Here is a 16,824-nt window from a genome sequence, read left to right on the forward strand (position 1 = left end):
TTATTTGATATATCTAAATATATATCTAGATATATATCAATATCTAAACAAATAATTTGCAAGCGTTATTCAGAAGTACTACATGTTAAAAACAGTGCAGGCATTGGTATCAAAGTTTCTTTTTTAAAAAAAGTCTTGAGTTATAGAAGACTGAGTCATGTATTTCTGTCCTTAGGCTGAGTATTTCAAGTGTTTCTAACTAAATTTAATCCTCAAAATTTACCTTTGGATGAAATTTATTTCTTAAAAGTGGACGTATGCAAGATGGCGACAATGGAAGTGGTATCTTGACTAAAAATAAGAGTTATGTGAAGTTGTATAAGGAGGCATAATGGCATTTTTCTCTGCATTCATTTGGTTAGGAAATGGGAAAATATTTGAGTAATGGCTAAGTACACCAACAGATCAGGTCTAGTTGTTGTCAGAGAGTTATGACCAACTGTTTGTTTTGTAAATACACAGTTTGTTCCAAACAAATATTTTTTTTTAATTGATTTTCTACAATTTGACAGACATCAGACAAAACCAGTAATTAGATCTGTGAAGTAAAATGTCTGATGGCATATTGCCTTCTAACCACATTAGTGAAGTTAGGCTGAGGCCAGTTTTTTGTCTGTAGTATGTTAGAACAATGAGAATGATAAATCCAGTTTTGCAGCTTAAATTTAACACAAATAATAATTCTTTTTTCCCTCTCCCCAAATATTTATTTAGTGAAGCCTGAGTGCTACAGACACTCCTCCCTTCTGCTGTGAGTCTACTGCAGCGAAGTCAAAAACCTGGAGCTAAATTGTACCATAGTGCTTCCATTGGTGCTCACAGGAGGAAGTAAAACCTCCTCAAGGATTTTAATCGGTAGCTCTTGTATCTGCAGCCTTGATGGCTGAACCTTACACTGTACCAGTTACCGGTCTGCTCGCCTTCCCTCTTCCCTCTTCTCCAAGCCTGTTGGCTGGATCAGCAGGTGCTCCTGCTGCACGCTGGGGCAGCGCTCCTCTGCACCATTGCCTCTGTGCTCTGGCCAGAAGCCACCACTGACCCTGTTATTTCTGACAGATGACCTACACCAGTCCACAGCATAAAGAGTTATTGCTACTCTTGCCTTTGATACTTGATGCTGCTGAGCAGCAGATAGCTAAATCCTACTTCCAAGGAAATTAAGGGTTGAATTGGCTTGCTTTGTATTTGATCCTGGCTTTCATAGTTTATCAATCATTGTGTGTAATTACTGCTTCATGTTCAATCTCCTCGTTCCCATGCGTACAGAAAGCTCCATTGTCTCAGCTACTCAGGAACTTTAGAGTTTGAAGAGAAGTGTGTGATATTGGAGGAAAAAATGAAATTATATGACTTCATGATAGTATCTAAACCTACAATTGAAGTAGGGCCCCCTTCGGTGCTTCATGCTGCCCTTCCTGCTAAGTAATTCCTTGAGTTCCTTCTAAAAAACTTAACTGTCTAAAAAGAAAAGACAAAATGTTGAGAAACACTGTTATCTTAAAGCAGTTTGAACTCAGTGAACCTCAAATGCAGCTCGTATGTAGTGATCATAGACTTGCTTTTTCTATCCTTTCATTCTTTCCAAATGCCTTGATATAACTAGGAGCGTTACTAAAAGCCACATTTTCCAGACTAGTACTTTTTTCAGCCTCTTAAAGTACTGCAAGGGAGACTATTGCTATGACACTGCATGCACAGCTCACTACTACAACTTACTGAAGATACTGAAATCTCAGGTGTTACTAAGCCTGTGCAATTTTTAGCTGTCAGGTGCATTCTTTTGCTGCTCAGGTGAATAAATACAGGTAAGTTGGTGTAAAATCCTAGATGTCTGTCTTAATATTTTAGTGTCATCATGTCAGTAACATACCGAAGTTCAGTTGCACCAGAATTATGCAGACTGTACTGCGTTATATTTGACTACCCAGTTGTCTCAGCGTAGAAGGGACAAGACAGGAGAAATTCATTGTGTTAAACAGTAAGAGACAAATACTGTTTCTTACACTGAAGGAGGGAAAATCATAGAAGTGACCCAAAAGGGAGCACATCTCTTTCCCAGGAATCTCCATCGGAGATTGTTCTTTATATAAAACAGATCTCCACGAGTCTTGACAGGCGTTACAGTTTGAACCACAGGGGCTGAATGGTCCCAGCATATTTGAGGCTTATGTAATAGCTTTATTTGGCTTCTCAAGGAAGAAACCAGTAGTGTCAAACCGAGCACTAGGACAAAGAGGTTTTGAGAAGTGTATCGATGGGGCCTAACCCCTCATAAGGGCAACAGTGGTTGGTTTTAATCCTGCTTGATTAAAAGCACTTTTATTATTTTCGTAATTTTTGTCTCGTTAACAAACTGTTCAGACACTTTGGTCTGTCTTTATTCCTTTTTGGGGGGAGTTGCTGTGGATGCAGGGAACAAACGGCTCGTTCACTGTGCGACCGACGTGCACAGGCTCGAGAGCTGCGTTGCACGAGGGCAACTGGGAAGGTGGCATTGCCCCCGGGAGCGCTCCTCGCCCGCGGCTGCTCCTGGCAAGTGCCGAACCCCTGCTTGGCACCTGGCTCCCTTGCACAGCTTCCAGTGACTTTATTCACTTATCTGTAAATAGAGAAATACACACAGTAATAGCCTTCTGGTAATGTCTGTAGCAATGTGTTCTGCTGTACTTAAAATTAACCCATTTTACATGAGGATTTTAAAAAAAATGCCTGAAGCCCTCTTCTTCCCTGGGCAGCGACTGATGCACTGCAGGAAGGGTAACTCTTGGCAAAGCGTTACGTAACCTTTTCAAAGCAAAGCTTCATCTGGCAAGGAGAAATAGAAAGGGAATCAGTATCACAGGCACTGTACTCATAACAGGCCGTTCTTTAAAAATAAGAAATCAAAATACTTGTTTCTAAATGAACAAGTATGTTCACATGACCTGTTCTGGGTATTCTTCGGGAATTATTAAAATCATCTGTTTCTCAAAACGCATGTGAAGACTTTGATCACTTAGCTCAAATATGAACCATGTTTCTCTGCTGTACAGTGCAGAAAATTTGGAGGAAAACTTAAATGCACGCTTTCTGTACTAAAATAGAGCATACACAAAAGATTTATACTTTATAGCTCACTGCGTATGCATTGGGAGAAGCTACTTTCAGGGCACAAAAACCCTTCTTTGTTGCTTACAAATAACTGTATTCAGTGACACAAAGCTCAACTGTTGTAAAAAATATTAGTATGCAGATGCTCTGGTGTTTTGTTAATGCATTTAGTTAAATACAATAGCTCTTCTATTTTGTTTCTTTTTTTTTCCTCTCTTTGAATGAATTTCTATTATGGTATAGAATCTAGGCTTATAGCTTCTGTTTAAAATGTTTTGCAGTTTCAGAAAGTACCATGTATCAATGTTACTTTCTATTTCATTCTATCAAGAAATCTATTTGGGGGATTTAATAGTTTCTAGTTAGTTTGAAAGCACCTTTTTTAATTTATTTTCTCTCCCTGGGAAAACCTAAAATCCCAAAGTTGTCAGCAAATACTTTCATTTTCCCAGTTGATGGGGTTGTAAGTGACAGTTAGCAGTGGTTAAATAGAATTGTATTCCTGAAAAATACGTTCAGACTTTTTAACTGAATTTTCTTGAAGTTCCCCAACGTCATCTTGGTAGTGTTTGAAGTTGCATAATTGAATTGCATATTACCTTTTTCTATGGAAAGCGGTGCAGAATTGTTGCTGATTGACTACAACAAATTGTAACCTGACAAACAGTAGCTGTATATCTGCAGAAACCATCAGTACTGCCTTGCGTGGCTATCCATAAAATTGCAGAATAATTCTAAGCCTAGATGAAAAAATGTTTCTTTAATGCCATATGCGGATAGGAAAAGCAATAAAAAATGACTGCTATAAAATCTGAAACTGCTCTGCTGAATCAGCAAAGCACTTGAACCCTGAGTACTTTGAAAACAACAGTATTTATCAAGTCCTACCCTCTCATGGCAACAAGGGCCAAATCAAATTGGGATTTAATAATTCAGAAGACACTGAAGGTAACATATGACAGACCACCTTATCTCTGTAACATCGAGTCCTGTTAACTCTAAAAAAAACTTTATCTTGTCTGACACGGCGTGAGCATGAGAAGCGTCTTAATTTGACACTCACTTTTCAAGCAGGAGGCTACTGAGTGCTTTTGTGGTGTTATAAGACATATTCCTCAGTGTGTACTGTTTCCTTTGGAGTCGCTTATAAGCGTAGAGATGCTTAAGTACCGCTTAAAGAAGGAGCTACTATATGTTTAGATTTAAATGTGCTATAACTTTTTTTTTTTCAGGTAGAAACAAAATGTAGAACTTGCATTCTACATTAGAACACACGTGTAGGAAAGCTAGCAAACGTTTCCCTCATACCAACCAGGTCTGTGTTGGTGCCTTTCTTGGCTGAGGGTTCCTCTGTGTGTGTTTTTTTGTTTTTTTGTTTTTTTTTGTCCCCCCCCCCCTTTTTCACAAGTACTCCATGATAAACCTGAGAGTTTTGCACCAGGCCTTCAGGATCACTGCTAGGACGTTGTACATAGAACTCTGAGATCATCCAGGAGGAAAACTTTTGTGTGAGACCAGGCAGCCTCCACTTACTCTTCACTTCTCTTTTAAGTCAGGACAATTTAAGTAGTGGGTTTTTTTTTTTGTTTTGTTTTGTTTTTTAGAGCCCAACAACCTCATTAAGCCTTTCTTGATTTTTGATTCATGTAAAAATGAGGAATTCCAAACTGGAACAAAACACTCAGGTACGAAAGCTTCCAGATTATGGAGAGAAAATGTGCAGTTGGAGAAGCACAGTCCTTTAACATTGTTTCATTGTTTTTCTTTCCCCCCCTCCCCTTTTAAGGGGTGGGGAACACAGTTAGGAGTTTCCCTTTTCATGGGAAAGTACTGGAATTTTGGTTGTCCACACATTGTAACTGAAAGCTTTATCAGGAAGCCTCCCACATAAATAAAATGAACCTCAACTGTGCTTCTAATAAACTGTATTTATCTATTTACAGATATTTCCAATTTAAAAAACCACCTAGAATGACAGCAGACTTTTTTGTGAGAACATCATCATCATTTCTATCCCAAGATAGCTTAATGTTCCTAAAGGCTGTCAGGGGCGAGAACATAGTTTCATTAGAGCCGCACATATTACGGGTTTTGTATGAAATGACTAACTCAAGGCAAGGCAGAGAAAGCAGCATTGTTGCGGGGCTCTGTTTGTCACAGGCCTGTATTCATATCTCATCCTTGTTGTTTGCAGGAGAGGCAGATGTGAACCAGAACAATGGGACCTCCACGACGAGCCCAGCGGTGACAGACCCCAAAGGCACAGCAGACCCGAAGAATGCCTGGCGGGAGGCCAACCCAGCTGACACGACCGGTCGCCCCCACTTGATCCGCCTCTTTTCCCGAGATGCCCCAGGGAGAGAGGACAACACCTTCAAAGATCGGCCCTCTGAGTCAGACGAGCTACAGACCATCCAAGAGGACAGTGCAGCAGCTTCAGAGAACTCGGATTTGATGGCTTCACAAAAACGCTCCTCTTTCCGGCACGGATCAAAAATGGCCTCTGCGAGCACTACAGACCATGCTAGGCACGGATCGCCAAGGCACAGAGACTCGGGTCTACTTGACTCGCTGGGCAGATTCTTTGGAGGTGAAAGACACGTTCCCCGGAGGGGCTCGGGCAAGGTGAGCTCTGAGGAATAGAGAACTGCACAGCTACAGCAAAATAAAGTACAGTTAAAAAGGGTGGGACTGAAAGGAAGGTGTAACTACTGTAATGCAAGAGTTGACTTAGCCAGCAGGAGGGTACTTGCAGTTGTGCAATTTAATACTTGGCTTTAATCTGAAAACAAAAAAAGGACAGATCTGGGAAACGTGATGAGCTATTTCTGGGTAGTAACAAGGAGTATCAGAAAGCCAGGTGGCTCTAGAAACATTACCGATAGACATTTTTATGAACACTGAATGAAGTGCATTATATGCAGTTGTGTGCTGTGCCATTTAGAGAAACTTCAGTCTGCTTTTGTGTGTTGTTTTCAAACATTTGCAAAACTGAACTGTATGGAAGCAGTAAACGCAGGACAGTCTCTAGCTAGTATGGCACTAACTGAGGAACAGACTTGGAAATAGATGTTAGAAAAGTAAAAAAGAACTATGGCCAGATTCTGTATTCTCAGGCTGCTTGCACAAGAGCATGTTTTATGGTCATTTGATGACACTGCAGAAGAGGTGGATTAGCAGATACTATCCTGAATCCCAGGTATATAAGATAGTCGAGCTGTTTTATCTCGATAGGTAATGAAGACTTATTTCAAAGCATTTCATGTTAGAAATTATGTAGCAAAACACTTCATTGTGAATTTTAAAAAGATGTCAATGAAAGGAGATTTGCATTCTTTCGTTTTCAAGGATTAACCTGCATCCTTTGGTAAGGATGAAAATAGCATGTTCACTTTGATATGTTCTTTGCAACCTCTGCCATATAAATGATAAGTCAAGTCTTGTGTTTGTGTGCTCACGTGCTACATAAGCATTTGAACAGAACTACACCTGTAAGGTTGTGAAAACTGTTTTATCTAAACGTGGTTTGATGTAGTTGCTCAAATTTTGTGTGTTGCAAAAAGCAATGCTCATAATTGCTGGCTGGGCTCAAATTTTTCGATAATCTGCGACAACCTTTGCTGTCTACTCAACAGCTCTAACCTGTGATGCTGCCAGAGGGTGAGTTAGTACTTGCAGCCTTCCCAAATAAGTGATCTCGGGTGTTGCATTAGAACACTGTGCCACAACTGTGGTTTAAAGCTGTTTGACTTGTGCCTAGCTGATGTTTGCAGGCTGTCACTGTACCTCACAGCCCTGCACTTGGAAGTACAACTTGCCCCGAAGCCCTGCCCCAAAGGGTGGTTGTAATGCATAGAAGAGCACTGGATGAAAAATACCCTAGAACCTTCAAACCAGAACTATAGAAGTGTCTCGCACTTGTTATCCAATAATAAGCAATCTGTATATTTAATCTCTGTTTCTCCAATTTACAACTGAGGACAACAATGCTCATTACAAACATAGAGTGTTACACAGATGTTTCTGCAAGATGTTGATAATGTTCCTAGAGTAGCTAAAATATGCAACAAGTAGCTGCTGTGAGAATAAAGAAAAACACTTTTACTATTGTTGCAAGTATCACAGACTGTTTCTCACAGTGCTATATTCTGGGAGCTGCTTGACTAGCTCAACTCTTGCTGTTTTATTCATATACTGTATCCTTCAACAAAAAATATACACCAAGGAACTGATACCAAAAATATACATTCTTCATATAGAATATACAGAGGTACCTACATTCTTGCTTAGCAATAAAAAAAAAAAAAAAAAAAAAACAAAAGCATGTTCTAGGAGGCTGGCTAAAAATGGTTGCAAGTTGTACAAATTTCTGTATTTTATGCTGTGGTGTGAACATGATCTCTATGATACTTTACAGCTCTCTGCATAATCTTACACTAGAGGACAAAAATACCATCTGTTTTAACTCTGCTGTTCTGCAAACTGTTACTTTGAGGCACTTACTAACTTAAATGTCTGCAAAACAGTACAGAATTATGGACAATTCTAGCATTTTTCACTTGGCAAAAGTAATTTTAGAAGATCTGCTCTGAACATTACAAAGTCCTGACTTGCAGATTTCAGCTGGAAGCACAGACAAGTTTTGTTATCTTGGCAGAAGTTAGTCACATCAGCACTGACTTCCAGTGCCAAAGCATCTCTATTGCTGATAAAGTTGATGATACACAAAAATATATCTTAGGCACCCATTATAGGAAAGTTTTAGTGCTGAAAATACTGAACAAGTGCCACAGACAGCTGTTTCAACTGTTATTTATTTTAGCCTTTGAATCAATGCCTTTTGGTTTCTTGTATCAAGGAAGGCTTGTGGTGTCATTTATTTGTACATGTGTATAAAGAGGAAGTCTAGATGGCTAATTAACAGTCTTATTTGTACTTAAAAGCCTAGATAGTTCTCATTTGCTGAATTTTGTAGTGTCGGAGAAAGAGAACATGCTGAAGGTATTCATGGACTAGCTGAAAAAAGAATAATACAGTCCCTTGGCAGTTTTCCAAACTCCGCTAAGTAAATAGGTTTTGGTAAATAAGATACCATAAAAGCACCTTAAAGAATGAATTTCAAAGGGTTGAAATAGGAAAGTTCCTGTGGATGTACTGTTTGTGTGTTTGTACTTGTTTGTGGTTAAGTTTTGCGGCATTTTAAAAGCGGCGCTGTGGCTGCCAAAATTCTTGCAGTCTTTTCCTCTTTCAACCAACCCATGCCCCAGCAGGAGCATATAGCTGAACGACCCACACCACCAAGCACGGGAATGCAAAGACAACACTTGCTCTTTGTATGTGTTTAGGGCTGACATTCAAACAAAACACATTATAAATTCTGTGTGGAGGCATTTTCATCTTATGGGGCTGAAAAGTACATTAATGAATAATATGCACTATTGTGTAAGGAAAGGTGGGACAGGAACAAAGAAGTAACTGTTCTGTGGCCTCCTTTTCTCCCATGGAGCAGGTTCTCCCTTATCTTGGAATCTTGAAGCTAAATTAAGAGTGTGTGGGAGGCCCATGGGAGTAAATAAAAATAGAAGTAGTACTGGAATGTACAGAAATATTTTCTCCTCTAAGGGGCAGCAAATGCATTTGTCATTATCCCTTCTGCCCCATGAAGATCTGATTGATAACTGAAATGCAATCAAAAGCAGTTTGGATTTTATATTTTTAAGATTTTTTTAAGGTAGAATATGCCAGACAAAGCTGCTATTGTACATAGCTTATTTTTAATTGTTTCGAAGAAGAGTGACAAAAAGAAATGCAGTACAGACATTTTAAAAAGCATTCCTAATGCAACACAGTGGTGTGATTACAGATTATTTCCTCTCTAAGCTTTATGGAGTATTTATCTAAACATTTGTAAAGAGTATAAGCAAGCTTTTGTTAAAATTATGGTATCTCTATGCCTCGTAGGTACTAGTCGGTATTCAACTTCAGTATGTACTGAGTGCTACTTTGTTTCCTTTTTGAGAAGGCCTGCAACTAAATTAGTTGTTTATGCTTCCGTAACTCTGTTTTTTTTTTTTTTTTTTTTTTTTGGGGGGTGGGGGGGTTGCATTTCCTACTAAAGTTTGGATTGTGAAACGATTTTTTTATGTCCAGCTTTAACATTAGGCATTAACTTACTAAACTACATTTTTTGTGACTGGAGTATTGTGAAGGATGGTTAGTAATAGGCCAGGGCCTGGCTGGCTGACTTATTGAAAGACAAAAGTCCGTATTAGTAAAGCCATTTCTCTTCTTCTATGTTTTGCTTCAGGTTTGTATGTAACCTTGTAATGTTCTCCCATGTTCCTGTATGAAGCCTTGCTCCTGTATTTCTTTCCCAATGTACAAGGCGTTTGGGTGCAAGGAATAGGGAAGGCAGGCACAGGGGTTCCCTTTCCTGCAGGTACCTGGAGTACTGCTCTAGGCACTGCTCAGATTGAGCAGAGCTGTGCTTTGGGGGCAGCAGTTTGGAAGCAACAACAGTCCCAAAGCCTAACCCAGTAAAGCAGTCTGTGCAAAAGCTGCCACAGGGATCTACAAAGAGGTTTGTGATAAACGTGCACAACCAAAAAGTTTAGGAACTACTGTTAAATGATGACGTGGATCTATATATTTGTCAGAATATTTTTTTTTTGCGGGGGAGGGGGGGGACTTGAACGCTATGATTTTTGTCCAGGTTTTAATAAATATAATACATTTGTCACCATGAAGACTTTGAAAAGTAGTCAAATCAGTGCTAGTTTGACTAGTAGATGATGTGCTTAAAGTAAATACTTACTTACTGTGATCTTCGATTTCTAAGTCTTAGTTTTCAGGGAGTGGCATTGCTTTGTGATACACCGTTCTGTAAAATCTGTGGTGCAAATCATAGGCTTGTAAAAAAAAATTTTTTTTGATATATCTTATGGTGGTTGTAACAATAATTTTGTCTTAATCTTTTGCTTTATATGCATTTTGTTTATATATTCATTAAACTGTTTAAGTCACAAAACTGGTGTACTAATGATTTAATTTTTTTAATACATTAACAGAACTTGCAACAAACTATTCTTATTTATGGGAGACAGCATCATTAAGAGAGGCTGAATGTCTTTCCTCAAAATTCAGTTAAATCAGTGTATGTATGTGATGGAAGTGAATAAAACAGTTTCTATGAGGAGATGACTAGCTTCTAAGTAGCTGAAGGTGGTAAAGCTTGGTGTTCTCGCTTTACAATACTGTGAGCTGAATCTGGCGTCTTTTCATAGTGTGTAGTAATGGATGATGAGTGACCTAAAAATGAGTAAGGAGGTCTAAGTTGCCAGTTTCATTAAATGTCATTTAATTTGTAAGATAGGCCTCAAAGCCACTTTGGGTTTGTCTGTTAAAAAAAAAAAAAAAAAATCTGTACAAAACAAGCAAGTACCAGCAGGTAAGTACCACACACAACCAGAGAAGTGAACTTAAGATGTTTGTTTAACATTTGTACAAGTATAACCATATATATGTTATTCATACTTAACACATTATTTAATGCACCAGAACAAATCATTTCTTCCATTTTCAGGAAAATTACTGCCTGGAACAATTATTATAAATTATAGGAAGCATTTAGAAATCAAACTAGTTTAAATGCCATGCAAGAGATGCTTGGAAGAGCAGGCACTAGTTAGTACTTTTGAGACAGTATTAGTAATGCATGGTGCCGTGACTAATTGCAGATGCATGTTTAGATGGCAAGGTTTACTCAGAAATAGGACAAAGTAATTAGGACACTCAGATTTGTACTGGAACTTGAAGAGACGTTCATGACCAGAGGGCAAGGAAAAGACTGTGCACTTAAATGAATATACTGTATTTTATATTATTTTCCATCTTGGATTTGGAAATGTATTCCATAATTTGTTCAGGCTAAAACGTTTCAGTTGATTAACCAGTATTTTAAAGATCACGCTGTCTAGTCATTATATAGCAAATGATTTCCCTTTTTCATTAAATTTCTACTTGAGTCTTCTCTGCTCTCATCTCTCTCTACTTCTGCTTCAGTCTTTACTATCATAGTGATTCTTCTGCCCACCAATATGGTTTTTCAGCCTCAGTCATGTTGGTAAGCTGTTACAATACTCATCTGTTTAAGAGAGATACTAAGGTGCTCTCAAAGGGATCCAAGAATTCAGTGTAGTGCTCAGTGGAGGCACCTGGAGGTGCTTCCCGCTCGACTACGCCACCGTGTAGCTGCGGTGCAGATTCACAGCCGCAGGAGGCAGCTCTGGTCAGGGCTGGTATCGCCGTGTCCGCTCCTCTGGTCTTCTGCTGCGCGGTGCCACAGCTCAGGTGATGCTTAGGTCTGGATGGGATTTTGCTATGATATACCCAAGAGCTTCACTATGTACTTGGTTAAGCATGTAAAATTGCCTTCTCTTGGAAAAGAGAGGGAAAAACCCCAACCCAGAAGATCAAATTAATGTGTTCGGAGTTTAGCAGAAGGCTTTCCTAGTGTTAATCTGTTTCTCATTATATTTGCTTCCCTCTCTGAAAATCAGGCAAATTTACAAATAAGGAACTTCTTTTTATTAAAGTCCGTTACATATTGTTTCTTTCTTCTCACATGTGTATTACACTCAATTCCTTACAAATGGTGAACTAAGTTCCTTAGCACTTTCCATGCAAGGATGCAAAAATTAATGATTTTGGTTTTTAGTTGTTTTGAGATAATGGTAAACACTAACTAACTTTCTAACAGAATACTGCAGCAAAAGTTATATAATATAGTTTTTTTTCCTGACCTTTGTACTTCCATCATCACAGATCATTAGTGACAGTTGCTGGCTTGATTTTATATTCTGATGCAAAATATCTTACATAGTTCCTGAAATAGTCTCCACTTACTTACTTACTTAAATTGAGTAACTGAACTCAATTGTAAGTTACCATGTTTCGTTTTTGAGCTATACAAACTCCTCCACTGCCATTTTCAGTTGTTTGTATTGAACATCAGCCAGAGCAATTAAAAAAAATGTTAACGAAACGTATTCAGTTATTGCTGGAGACCCAGTACGATCCTTAGCTTGGTTTCGCTTTTCACTCATTATGCATCTACTTTTTCACTTCTGTCGTAACATAAAATGCACATGCCTTGGAAACTGTACAAGCTTCAGGTTTGGGGTGGGAAATCCTTGGAAACTTTACATCTGATAGTATTTAGTTAATAGCTTGCTTTATTTGAATATGTCTTTCAACAATGTCTATGCAGTAATGGTGTACTGCCCTTACTATTAGGCTTTGCCATTAAATTATGGTAATATAGGCAATAATACATTTTTTACATATACAGTACAACCTGTACAAGAGTTTAGTCATTTTCTTTCTTTAAACAGAGAAAAGAATTAGAATTTAGCTAACCCTTGCTAGGGTGAGAACTGATAGAGTAGTTTTGGGGTGTGAGGTTTGGGGTGTAAGTTGTAAGTAATGGGTTACTGACCTGAGAGATAGAATGTGCATTTAAGAAATAAGCTTGTTGTGTATACAGCATTATGTACCATTACTATTCACCATTTTTACCTCTGATCAGGACTGAAACATTCTCCTTTTTTCTGGTCAGCAATTATAAAAGGATGTATACACCTGCTATCTGTAGCTTTGTTTTCCAAATAATTATCATCTTGTTTACTGTATGAACTTGTTCACCAATATGCATCTACCAGGCAACAGGCTTTTTTTTTTTTTTTTTTTTTTTTTTTTTTTTTTTAAGTAAGTTTTACGGATTTCTGTGTTCTTCCTAATCTAATCATAGAATCATAGAGTATCCCAAACCACAATGTTATGTTGTTTTGCTGTAGCAGCACCAAAAGAAAGATACATCTCTGCCAAATACAGTCTATCTGTAGAAATTTATCATTACAAATACTAACTTATAACGTCCTCCGTATTTTTGCCATCTACATTTAAATTCTGAAAAATACTCCCATAAGGTTTGTTGGTGGTAGAAGCTACCCTAGAAACTATTATTTCAAGAATACTTGGTATCCAAAATCTTTTTCCACTGCTGGAGCAATCATTCCTAAAGCACAGGATTTCTGTAGTGGATTATTTCAACAATGTTTAAATTTATTTCATTGTCTGACTGATACCAACGTGAAAAAAACATTGCAGAATACTGGATACACATCAGAGATGACATCCAAGCAGATAAACAGCCTGTATCAAGAAAATTACATGAATAAAACTGCTTTTCTTAAGCATTCTTCTGCCTAGCATTAGCCTATGTAAATTTAGGCATCATCTTTGTCTCCTAAAATCCCGTATGGTATGTCACAGTAAGTAAATAAAATTAACAAGGAGGAAAGGACAGCAGGTGTGATGGCACTTTCTCTGCAGTAAAACTACTCAATGCTTGCTTGAGGAAGGAATCACAGTGTGTCACTCAGGACCCACCACAAAATTGAATTACTATTCTGAACAACCATTAAGAATTTTCTTTTACATACTTCTTTACTATCATCTTCTAACTTGTGAGTCACAATCACCAAAGCCCCAGGGATAAAAAAGGGTTATAGAGAAATGTGGTTCTGCGTTATCGATTAGCATTTACCTCTCTTGATGGTAAGCATTCTCCATGGTTTCCTTCCTCATTGTTAACCTCGTCTTTCTTTTCATTCTCATTAGGTCTCTTTTCAGTGACCTCTATTATTTCCTCCAGTGTTTTTTGATTTCTTCTTTCTGCTATAGTTCCTTCACTTTCTGTTCACTGTCTGTTCGAGATGGAAGAAAAAATTTGTATTACTGATCTCAGCACAAGACTGGAAGCCAGACTCTCCTAGCCACACACATTTTCTTTTCTTTTCTTTTTTTTTTTTTTTTTTTTTTAACCAATCTTCTGCTGTGTCACTCTAAGCAAATCATTTCCATTCTGTCTTTAATTTCCACATTAGTAAAAATGAACAGTACCATTACAAGAATGCATTAGTTCATCCTTTCTCAAGTGATCAGAAAAGCATGCTGAGTTAATTAAACATTTATGGCAACAGAGCAGTAGTTATGAGCAGCCTGGAATAATCACCACCATGAAGAGTAAATTGGTACTCAAGTTGTACGTGACAGAAGATGGAATCAACAACTTCAGTATTAGTAACAAAATAAGCACATTAGACATGTGCTATTCTACTGCTGCCTGATGAGAAGGTTGGTAATAACATGAGAAGTCTCTGGCCAAAGCCCAGTGTCCAGTACACCCAGCAGTGCTAAGCCTTGCGTACAAAGCACTTCTGAATCTAGAGATGAAGTAATTTATTTCTGTATAAAAACACTTGCCATTTTTCCAATGATTATTTAAGTGGCATATAATAAATGTTCTTAAAAGAAAAAAGTGTATATTTTTATTAGAAGGATGCACCTGTCAATTCCCATCTGGAATTCTAACTACAAAAATTCAAATCCAGATAAAAACTTTCTTAAGCCTGAAGACTGTTTGCATTCAAAATCTATTACAAAAGCTAACACAAATTAGCTGAGAGGTTCTTGAATTGTCTGGTGTTCTTTTGTATTGCTCTGCATAAAATGGCATTCATCACTTAGGGGCTAATTTTTCTATTGCTGCTGTTGCAAAGTTCTTAGTGGGGGTTAAGCATTACATCCTGTAGATTCTGGAACAGGTAAGACAATATACATGTACTTTCCATTTATATGAGTTTGTAATTCACCAATTTTATAGTACTTATTTTAATATTATTCCTGCCCAGTAATTCATTAGGTATCTTTTCTTAAAGCAACCCAAATGTGTCCATTGTTGCTCACTCTTAGTAATGTCTAGAATGTTTACTTGACTTGATTAAAGTTTAAATCAGTTGTAAGATTTCATATGTATTTCCATTTCACTAATACAGAAACAATATGACATTCTTCAGATTTTCATTTTATATCTTCAAATAGGCAATACAACTATGTATTAAGGATACTGAGAGGAATTTGAAAAACTAAGAATTCAATACTCCAATATCTTAATACTTGTATCATAACTAATGCATAGTATTTTCTTGTTGGGAATTAGATTTCTAATCTTACATTTATCGGTATATGCAATCCTTAATTATATAAGCAATCCTCCTGTGCAGGATGAGAATTCTCAGTGAGAACTTATATGCATTTGAAAATCTTCCATAAAAAGCAAGAACTGCCAGAGCTAATATAATATTTATGCTAAGCAAAGTCAGATAAGTATTTCATGGAATCTCTTAATATCACTAAAAAATATTTGCTACTGCTCATAACCAAGCATTATTTTTACACCAAAGTATCAAACGCAAAAGCAAAACCAGGTAGGACACAATACTTGACTGCACTTTTTTATATGAAAATTTAATCCCCACAGTCTTACCCTATTTCCTGTAAGCTGTATACATACGATCACAAAACTAGTTGAATCAAACTCAGTGTCCAAACATTCAAACCAAAAGGGCCTACAGATCATCCACTCAAATTATCAAAAACTGCAAAACATCTCCTGCTAGTCACTAGCAGAGCTACAATACAGAATATAACCCTCCCCAAACAAGTATATAGCACCTCAGAAAACACCAGGAGTGCTGGTTAGCTCTATAATATCAGCAAACTAGACAGTACATATGCAGCTATCGTCAGCTCAATTAGAAATGTAATAACCTTGCACAAAAGCCAAAATGAAGCACATATACTGAATTACATCTGGATTCTTGTTACTGTGTTAGAGAAATAGCAGGTTTTTTCAAAAAGCTCCTCTGAAAATGCTTGCTTGCACACTGTCAGTAGATTTAAGCAGTTTGATGTCAAAATAAACGGCTATCAGGGAATATAATGATACTGTTAAAATACTTGTGTGCTTTCTTTACACTAATTTGAAGGTTACTCTTTCACATCTATCTCAGAGGCCAACATACATAATGTAGTTGGCATAGCAGAATAATGCAACTTTTCTGAGCATTAAAGAGGTCTTATTCATTGCTTAAGTGTGCATTTCAACGATGCTCAAAACCATAAGTATTTTTGTCAGTAATTTTATTCAAAGGTTAACTCGCAATATAAACATTTTGAAGTCTAGTAGTTGATGAACAGAAGTCAAACTTCATCAAGTCCAACTGAAATGATGCAGTAAAATGTTTTAATAAGCCACCACTGCTCAAGAGACTGGTAATCCAAACCACCAAAAATATGTCACAAATGGAAGTCTGATCTGTCACAGGCATATCAAAGCCTTTGGACTAAGCAGCGGTGGTTTATGCTCAGAATACTCATTTCATTAAAATGAATACACTGATGCTTTTAAAGTTATCAGAATCCAATTAACCAATTATTTCCACTCACCCATAATAAATGAAAGAGCCAAGATTTTCTGAGATTTGGGAACTGAAATATCAAAGTCTTCAATCTTTCTCCCAAAAAACCTGCCCCAAGAACCAGCTCTAAGAAATTCTAGAGTATCATCAGAAAAAGCAGCAAAGCATTTAGCTACTACGTCACTCCTGACTACAGAATGACTATGGTTATTTTATATGCCTTTATACGTGTATATATATGTACATATACCTTTACATATTTTGTGGGTACATTTCACATTATAAAGACACAGAACCAAGCTTACTTTACTGGTGATGCTTTTAAGAATGAAATCATAAAGCTGTAATAGATTTGTGAAGCACGCAAACAGCTCTCTGGAGATGCCTGGTAATAACGGCTGGACGAGTCACA

At 37.5% G+C, this 16,824-nt stretch overlaps 1 protein-coding gene across 2 annotated transcripts in view; it reads left to right on the forward strand.

Annotated features, from left to right (window-relative positions):
- MBP (myelin basic protein) overlaps positions 1-16,824 on the forward strand; it is a 122,831-nt gene that overhangs the window by 94,006 nt on the left and 12,001 nt on the right. For both annotated transcript variants that reach the window (XM_062570053.1, XM_062570054.1), the window contains one exon: positions 5,285-5,715. In XM_062570053.1, the coding sequence (XP_062426037.1) occupies positions 5,285-5,715 (431 nt within the window). The remainder of the gene's footprint in view (positions 1-5,284; positions 5,716-16,824) is intronic.

This window comes from Rhea pennata, chromosome 2, assembly GCF_028389875.1.
Source record: "Rhea pennata isolate bPtePen1 chromosome 2, bPtePen1.pri, whole genome shotgun sequence".
In the NCBI taxonomy this organism is placed as follows: Eukaryota; Metazoa; Chordata; class Aves; order Rheiformes; family Rheidae; genus Rhea; species Rhea pennata.